This window comes from Carica papaya, chromosome 6, assembly GCF_054855325.1.
Source record: "Carica papaya isolate Zhongbai chromosome 6, ASM5485532v1, whole genome shotgun sequence".
Classification (NCBI taxonomy): Eukaryota; Viridiplantae; Streptophyta; class Magnoliopsida; order Brassicales; family Caricaceae; genus Carica; species Carica papaya.
In genome coordinates this window covers 16,882,941-16,908,030 of record NC_142314.1, presented here as the reverse complement: position 1 = coordinate 16,908,030, position 25,090 = coordinate 16,882,941, and the positions used below count along the sequence as shown (strand labels likewise).

Below are 25,090 nucleotides of genomic sequence, written 5' to 3'. Positions count from 1 at the left end.
TGCCTTATTTAGTATCCATTACTGGTTTACGTATTTGTGTTTGATTTGATAATTGAGATTAAGAAAAATAGTAAAAAAGTATGTGAATTGATAATGGATAATGTCTACAGCCTCACTGATATCTTGGGAGATAGTGGACGGACCGAGTCCATAGGGAACCCTACCGGAAACGTTGTCTCTCATATCGGACGGGGTATGGAGACTTTATGTGTTTTGGCGCCCATACCGGACGGGGTATGGGGACGGCCCGTTTCACCCTCATATTGGACGGGGTATTGAGGTTTATGATTTTGGAGCCCATACCGGACGGGGTATGGGGACGGCCCTGGAATTAAGTTATTAATGTGAACGATTCATGTGTAGCGGGGACCCCCTATGGATCCCCATGGATACTCGTAGGCTGATAAAGAGGAAAATTGTTGCCTGATGATTGAAATACAAAAACATGATATGTGTTATGTTGCAGAGTGTGCGTGATCTTATGATATTTATGATGTAATTATTTTCATGAATCTCACCGAGGTAGGTGGACAGTAAAGAGTTTTATTATTGATAAATAAGTTTGTTATAAATTATACTCCATTGGTCGTTTTCGTTTTCTACCAATCTTTACTGGGCTAGTGTAGCTCATTCCTTACTTAATCATTTCAGATCAGGAGGATTTGGTTCCCGAACCCGTTCTGCAGGAAGATGGCGAGTAGAAGCAAAAGAATTATTTAGTTTTCCTAACAGCATTCTTTCATAGTATTTCCTTTAAATTAGTTTATTCTTTCATAGTTTAATTCGTTTTAGTTATTGTGTAAGGGATGTTAATCATAATCTGTTTTATTTCGCTTCTGCACTTAGAATAAATATATATACATTTCCTTTTAATTTCCGGGGCCGTTACAGTTGGTATCAGAGCCGCGTTCCTCGGACCCGTCCCTTACACAATAATACTTAGAGGAATACCAAACTGAGAATTATTACTCAACCCTTCCTTGTGAAATGCAGGTGTAGAGAGATGAGGAGAAGGAGACCCCCACTAAACCGAGTAGCCCGAGATGATTCGCTTCGGGAGGATGTTGACAGAATATTTGAGATGCTCGAAAAGATCATGGCTGCTCAACAAGGTCAAGAGGAGAGAAGGGAATTACCCGACCCTCCCCCACTACCACAGTTTGAGCCACCGCTACAACGGGCGGATCCCGAGCCACCCCGGGAAGAGCCTGCTCCTCCACAGTACCACCCGGCACCACTGCCACAGTATAATCTGGTGCCTCAGCCACAGTATTGCCCGGCACCACCACAGTATGATCTGGTGCCCCCACTATATCAGCAGGTGCCACCACAAGGCCCCCTAGTCCCTCTTCCACGGGACCCAGCTCCTTCCCTGATTGACCCAGGCTACATAGAGAGGTACATGAGACTAAACCCTTCCACTTTTGCAGGAGAGTTCTCTTTCGAAGATGCCCAGTACTGGTTGGCAAAGACAGAGAAGGCTTTCAAGACCTTAGGAGTGTTTCCTGAGCAGAGGGTTACTCTTACTTTCTACATGCTTGTGGGGGAAGCAGATCGTTGGTGGGAGCTCAAGCAGACCACCCTGCCCACACCTGTCACTTGGGAGCAGTTCCTAGCAGCCTTTCATGTTAAGTACCTCCCCGAGCACATCCGACATTTAAAGGATACGGAGTTTGTTCAGCTGGTCCATGGAAACATGACAGTGTCGGAGTATGCTCGTAAGTTCCTAGAGCTGGGCCGATACTCCCCTGAGACATTGATGGATGAGGGCAGAAAGGCTAGGAGGTTCCAGTGGGGCCCCCGTCCAGAGATCAAGCTGCACTTGTTGGTACTAGAGCTCAAGACATATTCAACTATTCTGGCAAAGGCGCAGATCGTGGAGAGGAGTTTCAACACCCTTTCCCAGTCATCAGGGAGTCACAGACCCTCAGTTCCACCCCGCAAACCAGCACCTACTACGCCTGTCCAATAAAATAAGAGACCCAGACCGGTGATCCAGGCTCCCCCTCAGGCTCCAGGGGCAGTACGTGGCAAGATCTGTCAGCACTGCGGCAGGGACCACGGGGACCGACCATGCTATCGCCTCAGCAACACCTGTCGCATATGTGGTAGTGCCCAACACTATGCGAGAGAGTGTCTGAGGAACCAGAACCAAGGAAAACCTCCTTTTAAGGGCAGGGTTTACAACCTCACCCAGTAAGATGCCGACGCCGACTCGGACGTGGTACAGGGTATGTACACTATTTGTGACTATATTGCTCATGTTTTGTTTGACACTAGTGCATCGCATTTATTTGTTTCACATGTTTTTGCATCCAAACTTAATGTATCACCAAATAAACTTGATTCAATGTTATTTGTGTCTAATGCTGGGGGTGAAACACTATTAGGAGAAGTTGTCTATAGGGCTTGTTTGTGCCGTGGAGATAGCAAATAGGAAACTGAGTGTAAACCTAATAGGGTTAGACACGGGGGATTTTGATGTAATTTTAGGGATGGATTGGCTAGCGGCGTATCACGCTACCATAGATTGCTTTAATAAGAAGATTGTATTCAATCCTCCTAATGAGGAGCCATTTACAAATTAATAAAATCATTTGATACTTATTCCTTGATGGCAAGTTTTCTTAATTTTCAAGTACTTTAACCTTGCTATTTTCTCTAACTAGGCAAGCCCAAGAAGAAAATTTGTATCCAAGAGATTCTAGTAGTCCAAGACTTTCAGATGTATTTTCAGACGAACTGCCTGGACTGCCAGTGGACAGGGAAGTTGAGTTCACTATAGACCTACAACCAGGCACCCAGCCCATTTTGGTTGCTCCTTACCGCATGAGCCGCGTTGAGATGGAAGAGCTGAGGAAATAAATCACTGAATTGCAAGAGAGTGGTTTTATTAGACACAGTGTGTCTCCTTGGGGTACCGAAGTCACGTTTGCCAGAAAGAGATATGGAACGTTAAGATTGTGTATTGATTACAGAGGATTGAACAAGGTCACAATTAAGAACAAATATCCCCTCCTCAGAATTGACGACCTCTTCGATCAGCTGCAGGGTGCGCAGGTCTTCTCCAAAATAGACCTACGATCAGGTTACTATCAGGTGAAAATAAGAACAAAAGACATCCCCAAAACGACCTTTCGAACCAGGTACGGACACTATGAGTTCCTAGTCATGCAATTTGGGCTAACCAACGCCCCAGCCATCTTTATGGACCTGATGAACAGAGTCTTCAGAGAATTCGTGGATTAATTTGTTATTATGTTCATCGATGACATCTTGGTATACTCAAAAAGCAGAGAAGAGCATGCTCACCATCTAGCCCAAGTTTTGCAGGTCCTCAGAAAAAAGAAGCTATATGCAAAGTTGAGTAAGTGTGGATTTTGGCTTGAGCAGACTGCCTTTCTAAGACACATTATATCGAAGGAAGGAGTATTAGTGAATCTCGAAAAGGTTGAAGCGGTACTTGGCTTGGAAAAGTTGACATCAGTTAAGGAGATCCGTAGCTTCCTGGGGATGGCAAGTTATTATCGCAGGTTCGTCGAAGGATTCTCTAGTCTAGCGGCTCCCCTAACCTTGCTCACAAAGAAAAATACCAAGTTTGAGTTGAATGAATACTGTGAGAGAAGTTTTTCAGAATTAAAGGAGTGGCTAACCACTGCACCCATACTGGCCTTACCGAGTGGATTGGGGGGATATACAGTTTATAGTGATGCCTCCTATCTAGGCCTGGGTTGTGTCCTGATGCAGCATAGGAATGTCATAGCCTATGGGTCCAGACAGTTAAAGAATCATGAGAAGAATTACCCCACCCATAACTTGAAACTTGCTGCAATCATACACGCCTTAAAAACCTAGTGCCATTATTTATACGGAGAGACCTTCCAGATCTATACCGATCATAAGAGTCTGAAGCACATATTCACTCAAAAGAATCTCAACATGCGTTAGAGAATGTGGATGGAACTCCTTAAAGACTATGATTGTGATATCTTGTATCATCCGGGTAAGGGCAACGTGGTGGCAGATGCCCTCAGCAGGAAAAGTGCAAGTATCTTAGCCCACTTAATGGTTTCAGAACACAGGCAAATTGGGGCCACACAACAGGTTCGACTTCAGGACCTGAAGAGAGTCGCATGTTTGGGCCGTATGACCGTCCAGCCCGAGTTAATACAGAGAATAAGGGAAGCCCAGTCAGTCGACCCCACCCTAGTAGCCCGTAAGAATGATGCAGAACAGAGAGTAAGCTCAGAATTTCGAGTCTCTACTGATGGGTTACTCCGGTTCCAGGACAAAGTGTGTGTTCCAGACGACAGTGAGTTAAAGAGAGACATCATGGCAGAGTCCCATAGCTCTACGTTTGCCATGCATCCCAGAAGCACCAAAATGTACTAAAGCATACGACCCCGGTTTTGGTGGAATTGGATGAAGAGGGACATAGCTGACTTTGTATCTAAATGCTTGGTATGTCAGCAAGTCAAGGAAGAGCATCAACGCCCAGGCGGGTTACTTTAGCCCTTACCGATCCCGGAGTGAAAGTGGGAACATATCACCATGGACTTCGTAACGGGATTACCCAAGGCACGTTCAGGACATGACGCCATCTGGGTAATTATTGACCGGCTTACCAAGTCTTCCCACTTTCTGGCCATCAGGATGACCGATCCCTTTGACAAGTTGACAAGAATATATATCCGGAAAATAGTCAGATTGTATGGAGTTCCAGTGACAGTGGTATCCGACAGGGACCCCAAGTTCACTTCTCGATTTTGGAGTAGCTTTCAGCAGGCCATGGGAACAAAGCTGTCTCTCAGTACTGCCTTTCATCCTCAGACGGATGGACAATCAGAAAGGACAATCCGTACACTTGAGGATATGCTCCGAGCTTGTGTTCTTGACTTTGGGGGCAATTGGGACGACCATCTACCCCTGATAGAATCTACCTACAACAACAGTTACCAAGCGAGCATTGGCATGGCTCCGTATGAGGCGTTATATGGGTGCCCATGCAGATCACCGATTTGTTGGGAAGAAGTGGGCGACAGAAAATTGTTCGGCCCAGAGTTGGTGGAGGAGACCACGTCTAAAATAGTAAAATCAGAAAGAACATTCAGACGGCTCAGAGCAGGCAGAAGAGTTATGCAGACACCCGGAGGAGAGATATAGCGTTTGAACAAGATGACCGGGTGTTCCTTAAGGTCACTCATTTCAAAAGAATTAGTAGATTCGGTAGGAAGGAAAAACTGAACCCCCGATTTATTGGACCATATGAAGTCTTAGATAGGATTGGTACTGCCACTTACAGACTAGCACTGCCTCCAGAGCTCTCCAAGGTCCACAATGTGTTTCACGTATCCATGCTACGTAAGTACAACCCAGACCCCTCTCATGTCTTGGCTCATGAATCGCTCCCACTCCAAGATGACTTATCTTATGAGGAAGTCCCAGTTGGTATCACGAACTGAAAGAGCAGAATACTCCGCAACTAGAAATTATCATTTGTAAAGGTAGTGTGGCAGAACCACTCGCTAAGGAAGGCTACCTGGGAGCTAGAATCAAATTTTAGAGCTCAGTATCCACAGTTGTTCGACCAAGAGTAAGAGGCAAATTTGGGGGACCAAATTTATTTAAGGGGGGGAGAGTTATAACACCCAAAAAATTTGTATTTTATTTTATTTTTATTTTTTTAATTTATTTTAATTTTATTGGAATTTTTGTTTAATTTTATTCTATTTAAATATTTAATTTATAAGGTTTTAATTTAATTTAATTTAATTTAATAGAAATAAAAATAATAATAATAATAAAATATGGTAAAATTATTTTTGGGATTTAATTGAAATTGATTTTGGAGAAAATGGGTGAAAATTTAGATTCTGTTGGTGTTTTTGAAAAGAAAATCAAAAATCGGGGGTCAAAATACAATTTAGAAAAATAGCGCCACATCAGCAGCCACGGCATCAGCCCGGTCAACAGCCCAAGCCAAGCAGAACGCGCCGCATGGCAGGGACACTGACGCGGGACGGAGACATGTTGGCGATCCGCGTGTGCACGATCAAACGGTCCAGATCCGTTCCCGTGCGCACGGACGGCCCAGATCAAAGGCGCGCGTGGACTGCCCAGATCTCACGCGTGCGGATGGCCTAGATTTATTCCCAATTTAATTGCGATCGGACGGCCCAGATTAAATCATGGTGGACGACTCAGATTAAAAGGGGAGGGTTGTAAATAATCGCATCCACACCCAACCCCAAACCCTAGCCGCCAGAACCCTCGCCAGAGAAGACGACCCAGCCATCGGAGGAACCGGCCGCCGCCACCCGCTGCCACATCGGAGGACTTTTCGGCCGCCAAACGAGGTAAAATTTCTCTCATTTGCTCGTTTTTCGATGTCGAACCTCCCTGTAGCGAAATCAGAGCCAAACCACCAGTTGATTGGCCAAAAAACACTGCCGAAGTCCAGTGGCGCCGCCGCGGGTTTTCTCAGTTTTTGTCTCCGATGAAGCCCTTCTCATTTTCCGTTCGATGTAATTTTTATACCACTGTGACCACCGTCCTTTCCTCTACAGGTTGACCGAAGTAAAATACCGAATCGTAACTCGCACCGGAGGAGCTGCCGTACCCGAGAGCTTCGCCACCGTGCCGAAATTCTGAAATTTGCCGAAAGGGCCTTGGGTCTGATTTGGAGTTTTTTGGAGACGTGCAGGTACCGGAAGTGTATTTCAGTTTTCGGAGAAAAATTCAGGGAATTTAGGGACTGCCCGTAGGTGCAGTGAGAAACCGATTTCAGACTCCGAAGTAAGGATCTCTCACCCTATTTCCTATCATGGCATTAAAGCCTAATAAATGATAAAACGATATTTTATGAATTAATAGATATGTATAATTGATTAAGGTTGCTAATGGAGCCCGAATCTGATATATTTTTGGTCAAGTGTTGTTTGATTTATTTTACAGTTTTGAATGCAGTATGGTGCCTGATGTGTTTATTCTATGGTTTCGTATGCATGAATCACGGTTTCATTTATTATGCTTTGAATTATTGTGAACCCGATGTTATGTTGCCTTATTTGGTGTTCATTACTGGTTTACATGTTTGTTTTTGAATGGATAATTGAGATTAAGAAAAATGGTAAAAATGTATGTGAATTGATAATGGATAATGTCTATAGCCTCACTAGATATCCTAGGAGATAGTGGACGGACCGGGTCCATAGGGAACCCTACTGAGAACGTGGTCTCTCATACCGGACAGGGTATGGAGACTTTATGTGTTTTGGCGCCCATACCGGATAGGGTATGGGGACGACCCGTTTCACTCTCATACCGGATGGGGTATTGAGGTTTATGATTTTGGCGCCCATACTGGACGTGGTATGGGGACGGCCCTGGAATTAAGTTATTAATATGAACGGTTCACGTGTAGCGGAGACTCCCTATGGATCCTCATGGATACTAGTAGGCTGATAAAGAAGAAAATTGTTGCCTGATAATTGAAATACAAAAGCATGATATATGTTATGTTGCAGAGTGTGCGTGATCTTATGATATTTATGATGTAATTGTTTTCATGAATCTCACCGAGGTAGGTGGACAGTAAAGAATTTTATTATTGGTAAATAAGTTTGTTATAAATTATGCTCTATTGGTCGTTTTCGTTTTCTACCAACCTTTACTTCTGTGACAGTGAGATAGTGTGATGTCTTTACTGGGCTAGTGTAGCTCATTCCTTACTTAACCATTTCAGATCAGGAAAATTTGGTTCCCGAGCCCGTTCTACAGGAAGACGGCGAGTAGAAGCAAAAGAATTATTTAGTTTTCATTACAGTATTCTTTCATAGTATTTCCTTTAAGTTAGTTTATTCTTTCATAGTTTAATTCGTTTTGGTTATTGTGTAAGGGATGTTAATCATAATCTGTTTTATTTCGCTTCCACACTTAGAATAAATATATATATATATTTCCTTTTAATTTCCGGAGCCGTTACACCACACTTCTATTCTTCCACCGTTCAAGAGTTAGAGAGAGATAGAGAAAGTAATTTAGAGAGAGAAGGAGATGAAGATAAGAAAAACAGTGTATATGAAATTATCAAGATTTCAATAAAGAATTTAGTATTTTTTTAAACGTCTTGAGGGGTATTTTTAAACAAAAAAGAAAAGATTAAATTGATAATTCTGTAATTTTACCTGTTTTGCATGCTTTGTGTTTGTATACTTAATAAGTTGAATTGTTCATCATTTCAAACATGTTATGTGAGTGATAGGCATTTGATAATTTGTATGTAATTAAAATAATATAAAACCGATAAATTTATCTGAAAAATAAAAAAAAATAAAAAAAAAAGTGGAATGAAGCATAAATGACCCGAAGTATGTATCTGTATTGACATGCATAACGCATCAAGTGTCTCGTCAGACTTTTTATCTCTGATGGATATCTGTTCCCCTATCTCCATCCAAGGTATGTTTTTTCCTCTCCCATCTGATCTACAAAGACGTAAGAGAATCGTTTCCTGTGATGGCGGCATACCCTCTAACGACAGTGGTGATGCAAATATCTGTTAGGGGTCACCTTTGACTAAGTACTGTCGTGACCATAAAATATCTGATATGACCACTATAGTTGATAAGGCCATGGTCATAGATTATGTCATGGTTTAGCAAGCTGGAAATATACCTGAACAAATTGTCGTTACCTGTATATGATCTGGTCATTTCACATGGGTAGTCAAAATTCTATATCTACCTTCAGAGATAAAAGTTGTAACGACTTCGCAAAATATGACACGAAAATCTGAGCATTTCATTATTTATTTGATTTTCTCTATTATTTAGTATGTTGTGTGTTTATTTTGATTGTTGATTATAACGTGATGTTTTTATTAAATAAATAAATTATTTTCATGAGGCAAGATAGGTTTATGGCGTAACTAAATAGTAAATGTTTATGTTTATGTTTATGTTTAAATAATTCACCTTTTAGAACTTTACAATGTTATTTAAATACTGTTTTCCTTACTGAGCATATGTAACTCACTCTTTCCATGCCCCCCAATGAGGAAGATAATGAGGAATCGCTAGCTGACCTACCCATTGAAGTTTATGAGGATCCCATTTAAGTTTATGAGGATCTTGGGGATCCGCAAAACTTGAGTGCACGATCGTTCTCGCACTCTGATGACTCAAATAATATAGTGAAAGAAGTGATCCTCTTTGTATTTTAACATTATATTTTGTAGCTACTTCTAACCTCAGTTATATATATGTAATTGGAACTCATATATTTGTAAAAGATTTATATTAACTTACTCCAATGCATATAATTTTCATCATACACTAGTAATTCTGTTTGTGTATCTGACATTCACATGTCTTAATTAGTATTTGGGATGTAACAGTTAGATTTGCGCTAAGTAGCAAAATCCGGTGAAAGAAAGTGTTGAAAATGAAAAAGTTGCTTGATTTGACGTGGCACAAAAAAAAGGAGAATTTTCCTCCACGGCTGCAGCACACCCCAAGCGGTGGCACTTAGCACTCACTGCAAGCTTAGCCTATAGGCACCAGGCTACCCTGCCCCACGCAGGGCCTATGGGGCACAGGCCCCAACTGCACAGGCCTACTGCGTGGACGACGCGCGCACAAATCTAGCCCCGCACCTCGCACAGATGAGACATGCACACTGTGCGCACATCTCGCAGGATTTTTTCCCTTTTTTCCGTTTTCTCTTGAAAATTGTTTATTTTAAAAATAATAATAATAAAATAATAAATTAAAACAAAATTAGATAAAATTATATAAAATAAAAAATAAAATAAAACAACAAAATCGGCATAATTTTATGAATTACGATATAAAATTGCGAAATAAAATTAAATGAGTTCAATGTGACCTTAAAACTTGAGTAAATAAGGTTTTCCAAATACATTTTAGCATGGTAATAAGCGGGGTGTTACAACATATATGTCTAGCAGCTGCAGCTAGAGTTGATATCGAATAGGAGTTCGGCCATAAAAGGTAGTCGTTAAAGCTATTAACTGTCAACTTTAACCCATTCTTATGAAGCTTTTGGATGACTGGCATTGAAACTACAACGTCTGCAAGGAAACTGTGAACGAGGAGCTAGGGCCTAAGGATCAAGGGCGTAAAGCAGGATGATCGGAGGCGGCAGCAGACATTAAATCCTTCCCAACCTCAATGATGAGGCCAAATATGAAACTTCCAAAAAGGATAGACAGTCATAGGAAGAAAAAAAAAGGTCCCTCAAGAAAGAGCATAACATCGATGGACAATAGGTGACAACCTCATCTCGACTCACTTGCACAAAGACAAGCTCAAATAGGACACACCTTGACCAAAACCACCCACAAACAGACATCACAACACCCACGTAGAACTCATCACATTTCTTAATTCGGGGGAGGCTAAAATATAACACCAGGCACCTCTTCCAAACCCAAGTACGAACAGAGAAATAAAGACCATAACAAAAAACCCCAAAGAAAGATGTAACCTCCCAAGACAACCTGCAGGAGCAGAGAAGGAAGAAAACACCCTACTTCCTGCCTGTCGAAACAAAACCTGTCATTACACATCATTCAGGAGGCACCTGCACAGATGGATCTAATGATCTAGAAACCTGCTAAGTAGCATTAATGCAGCACAATAGTAAATAGAAAATTCAAGAAAAACGAGCAGAACAGGTTAGGATGGTAATAAATAAAAACAAAACAAGGTACACCAGCCGTACTCCCTGCTCAAATTGCATCAGCTCTTCTTCTGTTTAGAAGACCATGAAAAATTACTTGAATGATGCCAAAGGAAATTAAAAACACATAATTTTCATATTTATGAAAAACGGCTTACAAGACCATGAAAATTTACTTCATTGATGCCAAAATAAATTATTTTCACCAAGCAGTATGTATCACCTTACTTCCTGCCAGTTGAAGCAAAACCCGTCTTTACATATCATTCACAAGGCATCTGCACAGATGGATCTAATATTCTCTGGTTATCCTCTGGCCAGCAGTCCAGAAACTTGCAAAGTAGAATGAATGCGGCGGAATAGCAAATAGAAGATTCAATAAAAACGAGCAGAACAGGCTAGGACGGTAATAAATAGAAATGAAACAAGGTACACCAGTCTTCTTGTGCTTGGAGGAACATAACATATATCGAATGAGGTCATAATGCTTAAAACTCAAAAGATAGTAACAAACAATTTGTGAGTCACTTTTTGAAGTGATTTTTTATTTGAATCCGTGCAAGTTCATGAAATCTTCTCAATGATATTAAAGAGAAACATAACTTTCAAATTTATGAAAAATGGCTTACAAGACTATGAAAAATTACATTAATGATGCCAAAAGAAATCATTTTCACCAAGCAGTATGGATCATATATGTTCATATACTGGAAAATGCCCAAGATATGTTCATAGCATGATGACAACAACTTCACAGCTATCAGCAAAATAAAAAAGTTCAATAGTGAGATTTCATGCTACCGTCGCCCCCAATCCATGTATAAACTCTACAGGCACCAAATTTTTATCTGTAGCAGTCAATGCTATCAATGATTTACAGATGAGATTAACTTTTCAAATTTTCCATACATAGTCCACAATCAATCAAGAAAGCTGCAATTTAATTCTAAAGGTAACATGCCCCAAGCTCTTATCTGTTCAGAAAAACTACTAATTTTCTCTCTCCCTGTTAGGCTCCTAGTCAGGCCCAGATCAACTCCTAACTTTTTTCCCTACTTCCACTCAAAAGAAATTTCTATAAAAACCCCAATTCCCGAATCAAGTCCCCCAAAATAAGCAGCTTACCGCCTTTTAAACCTTTTCTTCAATTCGCTGCCCTTGGTTGAAGGCAATGCTTCAATTTTCCAAACCCTGATCCTCCTCCCGGATTCTCGCATGTCAACTCTCCCATAACTGCTCAATATTCTTCATTGAAGTTGCGGTCCTCTGCTCCGGGTCCTCATTCAATCCCTATGCTCGGCTTTAATCATCATCTTTACAAACAGCTCTGTTTATTCGGCCAAGATTCTTGCCCCTTCCCCGTTTTCAGTGCTTCCATCCGCCATGCTCTATCGCGTGCCTTCTGGTTTCTCGAAGAACATCTGAAGTAAGTCTCTCGCTTTGCCAAAACGGCGTGGCTTAATACTACAAGTTCAAGTTGGTCAAGTGGTTCTGGAGTAAAGGTGGGGTTTTCTATGAATAAGTTAACAGTAACAACTAAGTTGGGCTGCATTGGGCTTTAAACGGGTTTTCATTTTAGAAGAGGAACGGGCCAGAGTGAAGAAAATGGTGATGATAGTTTTTAAGTGGGTTTAGATATATATATATATATATAATACGAAAGTGCTTTATTAAAATACTGATACAAATGTTATTTTAATAACATTTAATTTCTAAAGATATTTTTCTTGTATTAGTTTAGATTATTTATTGTATTCAATAAATATTTTTTTTTCAATATTTTTAAAATAAATTATGGAGATAAAAAGAACTGAGTGTTGAGTATTAAATATAAAGAGCTAAATAAATATATAGGTCTACCATATATGAGGCAAATATGGATAATTATTACTAGCTATCAATTACGGAGATAGACGTGCTTTTTCTATGTCTATGCAACTCTTAATATTAATATGTAGAATAAGTAGAATAAGTGTTAAAGAGTATTATATATTAAGAACTAAATAAAAATATATAGAGGAAAAATATGGGTAATTATTATTAGGCAGTATATTATGAAATTGTATATAAAATCTTTAAAGCTAATGAAGCAATTCAACTCTAAAAACGAAAAACATTATATATTAGCAAAAAGCTATTTAATGCTAGGGTTAATTTGAGGAATGGAAAGAATTATTTCACCACCAACACCACATGAAAATAGAGCGGCTATTTAGATGTTGATGGTGAAATAATTTTGTATATCAAGCTTCTTCTTATTCACCATAGGCTTTTCTTTCTTCCTTAAGTTATATGTTAGTTTCTATAAGTAATATAATCTATTTTTTTAAAAAATTTCAACTTGTGATTGAATTTATTTTTTATATTGAAAATAGTTATTCTAATACTATTCTTCTCAAAACAATCTTAAATTGTTTAATATAAAAATAAATATTTAAAAGAATATTTTAGAATATTTAAATTAAAACAAAAACATGTGTGTAGAAAAAAATACTAAATATCATTAAGTTTAATTAAACATTTTAGCGAATTCAAAAAAAATATTACAATTGGGAGTTTATTCGTAATGCTAAGAAGTTGCCTTGACCATTTTGATCATCCATAAAGTGAATTTTATTAATTTTATCTCATAAATAAATACTATTACAAAATGACTGAAGGGATAAGAAATAACTATAATATATTAAGATAAACTGAAATTAAAATGCATAATACTACTTACCTTTACAACTTCCCTTATGGAAGTAGTCCAAGTTTCATTTGGCTTTAGTCAACTACTTGTCCAAACTTTTGCAACATCTGGCCATTTTTGAGTGGCTATTTCTCTTAATATTGTTAGAAAAAGAGAAGAGAGGGCAAAAGAGAGAGCAACATGATGAAGAAAAAAATACTCTCTGAGTTCACTTTTACAGCCTAATGGAATATATACTGCCATTGTACAACAAATGGCAGAAGAAAACAAAAACGGTTACATTACAAACAACAAAATAATTTCAGCTTAACACAAATTAATCTTAATACTCCCCCTCAAGATGGAGAGTACAAATTTATTGTACCCATCTTGTTCAATAAATTGTCGAACTGCGTAGGATGAAGTACCTTTGTCATTAAATCTGCCAATTGATTCCGAGTGGATATATGTATCGTCTTCAAGGTACCATCTTGAATCCTTTCACGAATAAAATGACAGTCAAGTTCAATATGTTTTGTTCTCTCATGATATACTGGATTTGAAACAATGTGTAGAGTTGCCTGATTATCACAGTAAAGTAATGCAGGACCTTGATGTTGCACCCTTAAATCTCGTAATAATTTCAGAATCCATACTATTTCGCAAGTAGTGTTGGCCATGGAATGATACTCGGCTTCTGCAGATGACCGAGATACAACTTGCTGTTTCTTTGATTTCTATGAGACTAATGAAGACAAGAAAAACACAATAACCAGTTAGAGATCTTCTAGTGTCAGGACATGTGCCCCAATCAGCATAAGAAAATGCCTTAATCTGCATGATAGATGATGAAGGGAAGAAGAGACCTTGTCCAGGTGTCCTCTTGATATACTGAAGAATCCGTAAAGCAGCTTGAAGGTGACTGGTCCTGGGAGCAGCAAGAAACTGACTCACTCTATTGACAGAATAGCATATGTCAGGGCGAGAGATGGTTAAGTACAATAATTTTTCAATCAGTCACCGATAACTTGTGATATCACTCAGAAGTTCTCCGTCATCTTTAGACATCGTAATATTGGGTTCCATGGGAGTAGATGAGGGTTTACAACTAAGATATCCAATTTCAGTTAACAGATCCAACGCATATTTTCTTTGGCATAAGGTGATTCCTGTGTCATTTCTTGCAATTTTAAGTCCAATAAAATATCGGAGAGTCCTCCAAATCTTTCATTTTAAATTTTTATTTGAATGTAACTTTGAGTTCTTCGACAACCTGATTATCATTACCAGTAAGAACAATATCATCAACATACACCAACAATACTAGAAAAACATTACCCTGCTGCTTGACAAATAAGGAGTGGTCACATTGTGACTGATGGAAACCTTCTTGAAGTAATACTTGTGAGAACTTATGAAACCACTGTCGGGAAGCCTGTCTCAACCCATAGATTAACTTGTGTAGTCGGCAAACAGGTTGATGTGGAAGAGTCTCCTCCTCTCGACGAGAATAGCCTGGAGGAATAGTCATATAAACTTCTTCATGAAGGTCACCATGAAGGAAAGCATTGGTGACGTCCAACTGAGTCAGACTCCAACCATGGATAGCAGCCAGTGAAAGCAAAATTTTAACAGTAACCAATTTTGCAACAGGAGAGAAAGTGTCAATGAAATCAATGCCAAATTGTTGTGTGTAGCCCTTAGCAACCAGACAGGCTTTGTGTCTTTCTACGGTCCCATCGGCTTGATATTTAACTCTATAAAGCCACTTACAATCAACAGTTTTCTTCCCAGGTAGGAGGCAAACAATAGACCAAGTGTTATTGTTCTCTAAGGCATATAGCTCCACATTCATAGCGTTCATCCAAACATCGGACTGGATAGCCTCAGAAAAGTTGGTAGGCTCAGTGTGGGAGGAAATGGCACAAATAAAGTTTTGATACTGAGGTGTAAGTTTTGTATAAGTAAGGAATGAGGAAATGGGATAAAGTGCATGTATATATGTATGGTAGCAGTGATAGTCAGACAAATAAGAAGATGGTCGTGTTACACGCAAAGGGCGAAATGATAGTGTTTGGGAAGACTCATGCGGTGTATCAAGAGAAACTGATGATTATGTAGGTGTATGGAGAGGAAGAGGTAAAACACGGTCATGAAAAAGATCACTGTGAATTCCTAGGTGAGTGGGATGAAAGAAACAGAAAGATATGTTCATGAAAAATAACGTTACGAGAGATGATGATTTAATTGTTCTCGATGTCGAGAAGTTTGTATCCTTTGTAACCCGAAGGGTAGCCGAGGAAGACACAAGCCCTAGAATGAGGTGAAAATTTATGGCGATGACTATCGAGAGTGGAGCAGTAGCATAGACAACCAAAGGTACGCAAATGATCATAGGATGGTTTTTTGTGAGTTAATAGTTCAAATGGAGTTTTATTAGACAACAAGGGGGAAGGTGTACGGTTGATTAGGTAAACAGCAGTCAAGATGCAATCGCCCCAATAGACAATGGGAACATGGGATTAAAACAGTAAGGCACGTGCCACATTTAAGATGTGTTGATGTTTGCGTTCGACAATAGAGTTTTGTTGGGGAGTCTCAACACATGAATGATAAGAAACAATGCCTTTTGACATGAAAAATGAATGAAAATTCAACTCATGCGTATTGTAAGATCTCATAGATTTAATGGGAGTTTTATATTTTTTAAGGATGAAAGTATAAAAGTCAGGAAAAATGGTAAGAACTTCGGACTTTTGACGAAGGAGATTCACCCAAGTAGCTCGAGCGCAATCATCAATAATTATAAGAAAATATTTGTATCCCTTGATAGTGGGTGTAGAAAAGGGACCCCAAATGTCGATGTGGATTAAATCAAATGGATGGTCAGATAATTTATGTTTAGAAATAAAAGACAATTTACGTTGTTTAGCCAAATGACAAATTTCGCAATGAGAAATATTCGAAGTCTGTAAATCTTTATTAATATACTGAAGTTTTACATAGGAATGATGACCCATTCTAAAGTGTCATAGGCTACTTTTAGAGTTAGTGAAAACATAATGAACAGCGGGAAAAAGAAAATATGTAGTAATTAAATAGTAGAGGTTGCTAATGTGTCTACCTTTCCCAATCAATAAGTCATGAGTGCGGTCCTGGATGACACAAGAATGAAGAGAAAAATTAACCGTACAGTTATGGGTGGTGGTCAACATGCTGACACTGACAAGGTTAAAGGAAAAATGAGGAACAAATAGAACATCATGTAGAGTTAGGGTATCGGTGAGGAGTACATTTCCAAGTTGATTGACTAGCACTGAACTACCATTTGGTAAAGTGACTGGGATGGGTGCAATATGTTTAAGATTTGTGAAAAGGGTGGGTGTGCAACATATGTGATGTGTGGCTCCAAAGTCAATGATCGAGCATTTAGAGGTAAGTGTGTGTGTGAAATTGGAAAGGCAGAAGGGTGTGGAGGATATACTTGCCTCGTGAAGATTAGAAGTGGCATGATTGGTGGGGTGAGAGAGGCTGTCCGGTGAGATGGTGGAGCTCGGGTGGTGGAGACGTGCACTTAAGTGGGCAATAATGTTCTGAATTTGCGATGTGCTTAAATCATCGACAGGAGCAGCAAAATTAAGTGCCGGTAAGCAGGCGTCGACGGAGGCAATGAAATTATGCGCTGGTCGCATAATCGGGTGTGTGCCTGAAGAGGAAGAAGACCTGTGTTCTGGAAAAAACTCTTCGTGGGCCAAGGCTTAGTGGGTAGAAGAAAAACCGGGCCTGGATTGAGGGCCAGTTGAATTAAATGATCTGGTTCCAGGAGTGGGCCGAGACTGAGCTGAGGCATTGCGGGCTTGGGCTTGTGTTTGGACATGTCCATCATTAAAAACAGGTGAGTGTATTTTGGGCTTGAGCTTGAGGCCCGGTAGGTAGCCATGCAGACAGTAACACCTGTCCACAGTGTGGCCCACAAGTCCACAGTGTGAACAGGTGGGTCATCTCCTACCTTGAGTTAGGGCAACAGAAGAACCAGACCCTTGAGCTGTTTCTGTGTATGCGTCGAAGCCGATTGCACGGTGCCGCTCTTCTTGCACCACCAGCGAGAAGGCCTTCAAAATGGATGGAGAACATTCCATCATCAGAATTTGGGCCCTAACAGCAGCATAGGAAGGATTCAATCCCATTAAAAAGGTCATGACAAACTCTTGCTCCTGATAATCATTCCACGCCTTCATGTTTCCACAATGACAGGTTGGAGCTGGTTGATAAGTTTTGAGTTCGTCCCAGATTGTTTTCATCTGCGTATAATATGCGTTGATGCTGAGTGACCCTTGAGCAAGGTTATTCATGATCTGTTTCAGTTGGTAGATATGCGGCGCATTGCTCTACTGATAACGAAGCCGCAAATCAGTCTAGATAGATCGTGCACTTTCATGGTATATAACAAGCTATCGGCTATCTCCTTTGTTACAGCATTCAGAAACTGAGAAGTTACCATGTTATTACAACGTAACCAAGCTGCGGTAGTGGAGTCAGTGTTGTTCGATTGATCGTAGGTTCTGTTTATGAAATTCAATTTTTTTTGGCGTTCAGTGCTATTCTGACTGCTCTCTCCCATGTGTTGTAATTGTTGCCATTGAGAAGATTGGATACCAAGACTAAACCGGGATGGTTGGCACTGTGAAGGAAGAACTGGTTTTGGGTATCATCTTATTGCTCTCTAGCCATTGAAGATTAAATGTTTGAAGCTCAATCACTGAGCTAAGGATGTTTAATTAATTAATCCACTCTTATACCATGTTAGAAAAAGAGAAGAGAGAGCAAAAGAGAGAGCAGCATGATGAAGAAAAAAATACTCTCTGAGTTCACTTTTACAGCCTAATGGAATATATACTGCCATTGTACAACAAATGGCAGAAGAAAACAAAAACAGTTACATTACAAACAATAAACTAATTTTAGCTTAACACAAACTAATCTTAATACCTTCTAATTAATCTTAATAAATATTTAAGAGAAAAAATATAGTACAGTAATTTAATTCTATTGGTTATTAAAAAAGAAATAATAAATATAAAACTTACCGATTCGTGAGCTATCCAATGTATTGATTTTGTTCTAGTACTAGACCCAATCTCTTATTCCATTTTACTAGCCGCATCTTTGGCACTTCTATCCTAAATTACATATATATGTGTGTGTGCGTGTGTGTGTGTGTGTGTGTGTGTGTGCGTGTGTGTAAATTCAATGACATTACATTAAGAATATTTGCTAAGAAATTAATTTTGATAATAAATTCATGAAAAAAAATATACCTTAAACTCTTTTATTGTCCACTTCTTAACTATTAACTATTTTCAATCTTCATAAGTGATTTCTTTAGACAACTCTTATCTTTTATATATTTTTTTCATGTAAGTTATAAAAATGACTTCTATATTAAGATTGTACTACAACAAATCATGAATATCTCTTATTCTAAATTTCACTTGGTATGAAAAGATATAAAAGTGTAATATTAATTACGAATCAAAACTAATTAATATTAAGTATTAGATTATATCAGATGATAAAAAATATTTATAGTAATTAAGATATTCTATCCTTAAAAAATCTCCACATTGCATGACGATATTGATATGATATATTATTCTAATTTTTAAGTTGAGTAGGAGCCATTTTTCTATTGCATATTGTTACTTCTAATTTGAATAACTGGGCATGTTTCTTCCTCATATGTTGGGGAAAGTGTATGTCTTTGTCCTTCTCATGAAAATTTCTATTAAGTGTAGGTCCATGTCCTTTCTTCTTAAACATTTCAAAGTCTTTAGAAAAAACACAAAACTTCATACAAATATTAAGTATGTTTATAAATCTAATAAACCGAATGGCGTATAGTTCCACTAAGAAATTTAACAAAATTAATTTATACATAAAACACCAAAACTAAGATAGACATGAATTGACAAATGGCTTTAATAATGATGAAATTCAATTATTTTCTTTTCACTCTTTGAAAAGTAGATTTTATCATTTTTAAAATTTATTTCTATCTAATTGTAAGGTTTATATTTCTCAAAATACTAAAATTTGGAATATATTTATAAACTAACCTAACCTATCATATGCACATGACTAAATTAAAAACCATAAGATAAAATGTTGTATAAATCTTGCATATCATGTTGATAAGATATAACTCGAAATTAACTAAAACTAATATTGCATTATTAAAACATAAGAAATATAAAATTGGTTTAGCAAAATGAAAAAAAGGAACTTGTGAGCTACTAGAACTTCCACATCTTGCCTGTCAAAGGTAATTATATATATTTTAAAATTAGTGTACAATTATACAAAATAGGAATTTTTAAAAAAAATTTGCTTAAACAATTTCTTGCTCTTGTTCAGTAGCCAAACTAAAAAATTGTTCACTCTCAGTATGATGCTAATCATGAAGGGTTGTATGCATGGTTTGATTTGAGTTTTGCTAGCATTATACCTTTTAGTGAATTAACTATCTTCACCTGTAAAAGTATATTAAATTGATTACATATTGAGAATATAAACTATCCTTCATTTAGTGCAGAATCATGCAATATCAAGCTCGGCTTTTTAAGTGATTGTTTTAACTCATTGGGGAATATGAGTACTTGTTATAATATATGACTAGTTGTTCTCGTTACTTATAACTTAACAACCTAAATGTGCATGAGGAGCCCTCATTTCATGCTATCAATGTTACTTCCTAGTTTTAAAGTTCTAGAAAATGATATTGATGTGTACTTGCAGCCATTAATAGATGAACTAAAGGATTTATGGGAAAAATGAGTTGAGACTTATGATGCAAAATCAAAAAGTAACTTTCAACTGCATGCAGCTAGATTTTGGACTATAAATGATTTTTTTGCCTATGCTAACCTATCAAGATGGAGTATTAAAATAAAATTAGCGTGTCTTTGTTATCAAACAGAAACTTGCTCTTTTAGACTTCTAAATCATCAAAAAGCATCTTATATGGGTCATTAACATTTCTTATTACAACATCATAAATGGAGAAATGATGCAAAATCATTTGATGGTATAAGAAAATGACATTTCACTCTTTAATGATTATCAAGATTTGACATCATTAAACATTCCAAATAATTTGATCAGGTAATAATTTGAATTAATCATTATTTATTGTTTCAACTTTTAATTGCCTATCATAAACTATTTTTACTATCTCCATCATTTATGTTGAATAATTAAGTAACTTTGATAAAGAAACAAGGAAAAGAGAATATTGGGATAATTTATTTGATGTAGAACCCAAGATCAATAATGTGATCAAAAACTCACACATACACAATTAGTACCAAAAACTTAATCCCTAGATAAACTCTCCATACTTAACATACAATCTACCTGTAATTGGAACTAAGGTAATAAGGATAAACGAATTGATTAGAATACTACAAGAAAAACCTCGATAAATTGAAATCAATTCAATAAAGAGACTGATGAAAATACCATAAGTGAACTTGATAAGTAAACATCAATTTCTCACTCAACAAGAAGGATGAAGACACCTGACAAGTTGATAAGTTTAAAGTTTTGTAATTTTTTTCTTAAAACTTGAATAATTACAATTCTGAATTGAGTGTCTATTTATAATTGTAGGCCATGTGCATTACAAGAAAAGAAATTTCTTAAACTAATTGTAGAAATTACATAAAAAATCAAATCAAAACTAGAATAGGATAAAATTATAATTAGGAAGATTATAACCATAATAATGTAGATATGTCATCCATTAGAGGAAACCTCTTAAATAATAAGGATCTCTTAATTGAAGGAAGATCTCTTGAAGATTTCTTAATTTAAAAAGATCTTTTGAAAATCTCTTAATTTAAAGAATATTTTTTTATTCCTTAGGAAAGTAAATTCATCCATGATTTTGTGATAAATGCCTAAAATCCATCTATGATCTCTCTTGATTTTTTTCATATGTGAATATGATCTTTTAGGAAGATATAATTGTCTGTCCTAGACAACATTTGTACTAGTCATATCAGTAATGTAGATATGAGAATACGAATGTCGTCCCACAAAGACTAAATTTTATAAACCAGTTATTGTACTAAAAATTGTTATTTGAGAAATAATAATTGAATGAAAGTAAATTAAATAAAACCGCAGAAAAATAAATAACCACAGTAAATGAAAGATAAATCAATTAATAAAATAACTTTAGAGTCCACAATCCCACAAAGATATCAATATTCATGATTAAATCTGAGTTAAGATTGATGAGTTAATTCTAAAGCCTTGTTAGCCTTATTCAGGGACATAACCTTTCAGATTTAAATAAAACTCTTATTCAAACACTTCCATAAAAATTTGCATATAATCAACCCAATTATTCGACTTTATTCAGGAACATGAATATATGCCACAAGTCAATTTCATATTATCTATTCAAAGAAATCTGTTATTAAACTTATTATATAAATACTAATAATCATGCATTGAAATCCCATTGATTGAAAACCCATATTTCTCTATTCAATACATCATTAAGGAATTCAATCATCAAAATATTAATACAAGCATTAAGCTCAATGAATTTGCATAAAACTACTCAAATATCATTAATTAAAATCAATACTCTTCATAGTTTAGGGTTCATGTTTTTTCTATCAAAAAATAAATCTACTTTATAATTAAATCTAGAAAACAAAAACAAAAACTAAAAGAAAACATGGTAAAAAAATCATACTTTGGATTGTGTTTTTATCTTGAGCTTGGTCTCCTCTCCAATAGAATTTTTAATTTATTTTATGAATTTTAAGTATTTTTGGAGATTTAAAAAGTTTTAGATGAAGGCACAGAAGGGTAAAAACCTGCACTAGTATATACATGCTCATGCAGGTGGTGATGCACATTAGTTCTGGAGTTTCTCCACGTAGAAGTTTGAAGGTAGAAATCTGCATGAGCAAGTGCATGGTCATGCTGATGGTTTTACAGGAAAAGTAGAATTTTTACTTTCCCTAAATTACTTGGGATGCCTTATTCTCTTTCCTATTTTACTTAGGATTTGTATTAGGTATTATGTTATTTACTAGGAAAGAGAATAAGGCATCCCAAGTAATTTAGGGAAAGTAAAAATTCTACTTTTCCTGTAAAACCATCAGCCTGACCATGCACTTGCTCATGCAGATTTCTACCTTCAAACTTCAACGTGGAGAAACTCCAGAACTAATGTGCATCACCACCTGCATGAGCATGCATATACTAGTGCAGGTTTTTACCCTTTTGTGCCTTCATCTAAAACTTTTTAAATCTCCAAAAATACTTAAAATTCATAAAATAAATTAAAGTGACTAAATAAGCTAAAATTAAATGAAAAATTAATAAAAATTACTCAAAACTAATAAAACTTAAAGCATAAACAATCTTGATTGTGTATAAAATATACAATTATCAAACACCCCACAGTTAGCTCTTTGTTCGTCGTCGAGTAAAGTTAAAATTAAACCAAAGTGAAGATCTTAACACAAAATTAAACTTTTAAATTCAATAACATAGGAGTCATACTCAACTTCAATCAACAAAATTCCATAAAAACTAAATTAAATGAAAGCTAGAGAATGAAAAGATTATATTAACATAGAAAAAAAGCCTCATTCATATGTAAGCATACAAGAATCGCAAATCATTAATAGTCATGCCCTCTAACCTTCAAAATTAACCTCTTTTCTTTATTTTGATGTCTCTATTTTTTTATTTTTTATTTTTAGCACCTTATTGGCTTGCTTAAAGTGTCATCCAATCTTTTGACGTGGGGACATACATTGGTGATGCCGACATCCAGTTACTCAGTTAATTACAACTCTAGATGGCTACTAGCTTTACTCATAACCACCATTTTAATTTTTAAGCCAAATCAGTCCACTAAGGAGTAAGCCCTCCCTACCAAAGGCAGTTGCGTTCTCAGGGCTCAAACTTGAGACATCTGGTTAAGGGAGCATAGTGCCGAACTACTAAGTTATGCCACTTGGTGGTGTAAAATTGAGTGATTAATGGAGTAAGTTATTATAATGCTTCTTTTTTCATCTTTTTTTTTAGAATAGAGGGACAACTAATAAAGTATAAGGAACACAAAAGTTATTAAAAAGTATAATTAATACTACTTACAGTGTTCACAAGGTTAATCTCTACATCAATATAATACAAGAAATTCTAAAACTTTCAGAAAATTTAAGTCACTTGGAATAAAGATGAAATCCATAGAATGTACTAGACCTACAAGATTGAAATAAAGGATTTTAGCTATCAGATAAAATTTCTCGAACACTTAAGTTTAATAATTCAACAACAAGCTCAAGCCTGATAAGGACAATGCTAAGTATGCATGAATTCACAAAATTTTCGATTATCCCACCCCACACTTTTAGGATAAGCATTGTCCACAATTCTAAGAAAAATAAGCAAATGAGATAATAGAAATAGAAGCATAATAGTATAGAATACTTCCCTAAAAATATTTGTGAGGTGTTAGTGGACGGCGGTCGAATTAATTAACGGTGGTAGTTGTTGGTCTTGTGGGTATTAACTGTAAAGAGCAAAATGGAAAAGAATAGTAGGGTTTTTGTCTTTTTTTGAATATTTAAAATTAATTTTTAATTTTTTAATTAAATTAAATTATGTTTTTTTTTTTGAAAAAAAAAAGTTGAATGGCATGGGCATGTAGTTGCCCATGTCATTTGTTGCCCCGAAACTCATTGTCCATCGCATTTTGCATGACTGTGTGCATGACCATGTATATGCTCATGCAACTTATTGCTCTATGTTGTTTATCATGTCTAACACCTCTAAAACCCTGCCAAGTGAGAAAAACTTAGACTATCCCATAAGACAAATCCAAGAAGCAATCCCATGTGTAAACCAAAATATAACACTTAAAATTGACAAAATGTATAAAAAACAACGAATAATTACTCCTAGAAATTAAAAAATAAGAAAAAACATAATTAAATATAAGGGTAGAGAAGTAGTTCTAAGTTATAGTTGTTAGCTTGACTTTCTTTTGGAGTTTAATCTCTTAATTTGAAGGCTTCAATTGCTGGATTGAACCACCCTTCAAAATATGGCTTAAGCATATGCCCATTAACTTTGAAAATATCTCCATATTTTTTATGTTTAATCGCAATTGCTCCAAATTCAGAAGTACTTATCACTTCATATGGTCCTCTTTATTTGATTTAATTTTACTAGGGAATAACCTCAACTTACTATTATAAAGTAGCACCTTTTAACCTGGTATGAACTCCTATTTAACAATTTGCTTATCATGTCAATTCTTTGTCCTCTTCCTGTAAAGACTTGCATTTTTATATGCCCATTGATGAAACTCTTCCAATTCATTTAGTTGTAATAAATCATTATCACCTGCATTTTGAATATCAAAATTTTAAAACTTAGTAGCCCAATAAGCTCTATGCTTAAGTTCAACTGAAAAGTGACAAGCTTTACCAAAAACTAACCTAAATGGTGATGTACCAATGGGTGTTTTGAAAGCAACTCTATACGCCCATAATGCATCATTTAATTTGATTGCCCAATCTTTCCTAAAAGTAATAAAAATTTTCTCTAAAATTCTTTTTAGCTCTCGGTTAGAAACTTCTACTTGCCCACTCGTTTGTGCATGATAAAGTGTAGAAATTG

At 36.7% G+C, this 25,090-nt stretch overlaps 1 protein-coding gene and 1 long non-coding RNA gene across 4 annotated transcripts; both read right to left on the bottom strand.

Annotated features, from left to right (window-relative positions):
* Positions 1–9,811: 9,811 nt before the first annotated feature.
* Positions 9,812–12,286, bottom strand: LOC110814866 (uncharacterized). 3 transcript variants are annotated; one of them, XR_015812764.1, is made up of 2 exons: positions 11,830–12,286; positions 9,812–11,036 (listed from the first exon to the last, which is right to left on the bottom strand). It is a non-coding gene; the product is annotated as an uncharacterized LOC110814866 (long non-coding RNA). The 3 variants fall into 3 exon arrangements; XR_015812766.1 differs by having other exon boundaries at positions 9,812–10,996; XR_015812765.1 differs by having other exon boundaries at positions 9,812–10,982.
* A 5,087-nt stretch (positions 12,287–17,373) lies between these two features.
* LOC148253348 (uncharacterized) lies at positions 17,374–17,876 on the bottom strand. The gene is made up of 2 exons (XM_088223333.1): positions 17,850–17,876; positions 17,374–17,763 (listed from the first exon to the last, which is right to left on the bottom strand). Exons 1-2 carry the CDS (start codon positions 17,874–17,876, stop codon positions 17,374–17,376), a joined length of 417 nt encoding a protein of 138 aa, XP_088079459.1.
* Between the last annotated feature and the right edge of the window lie 7,214 nt (positions 17,877–25,090).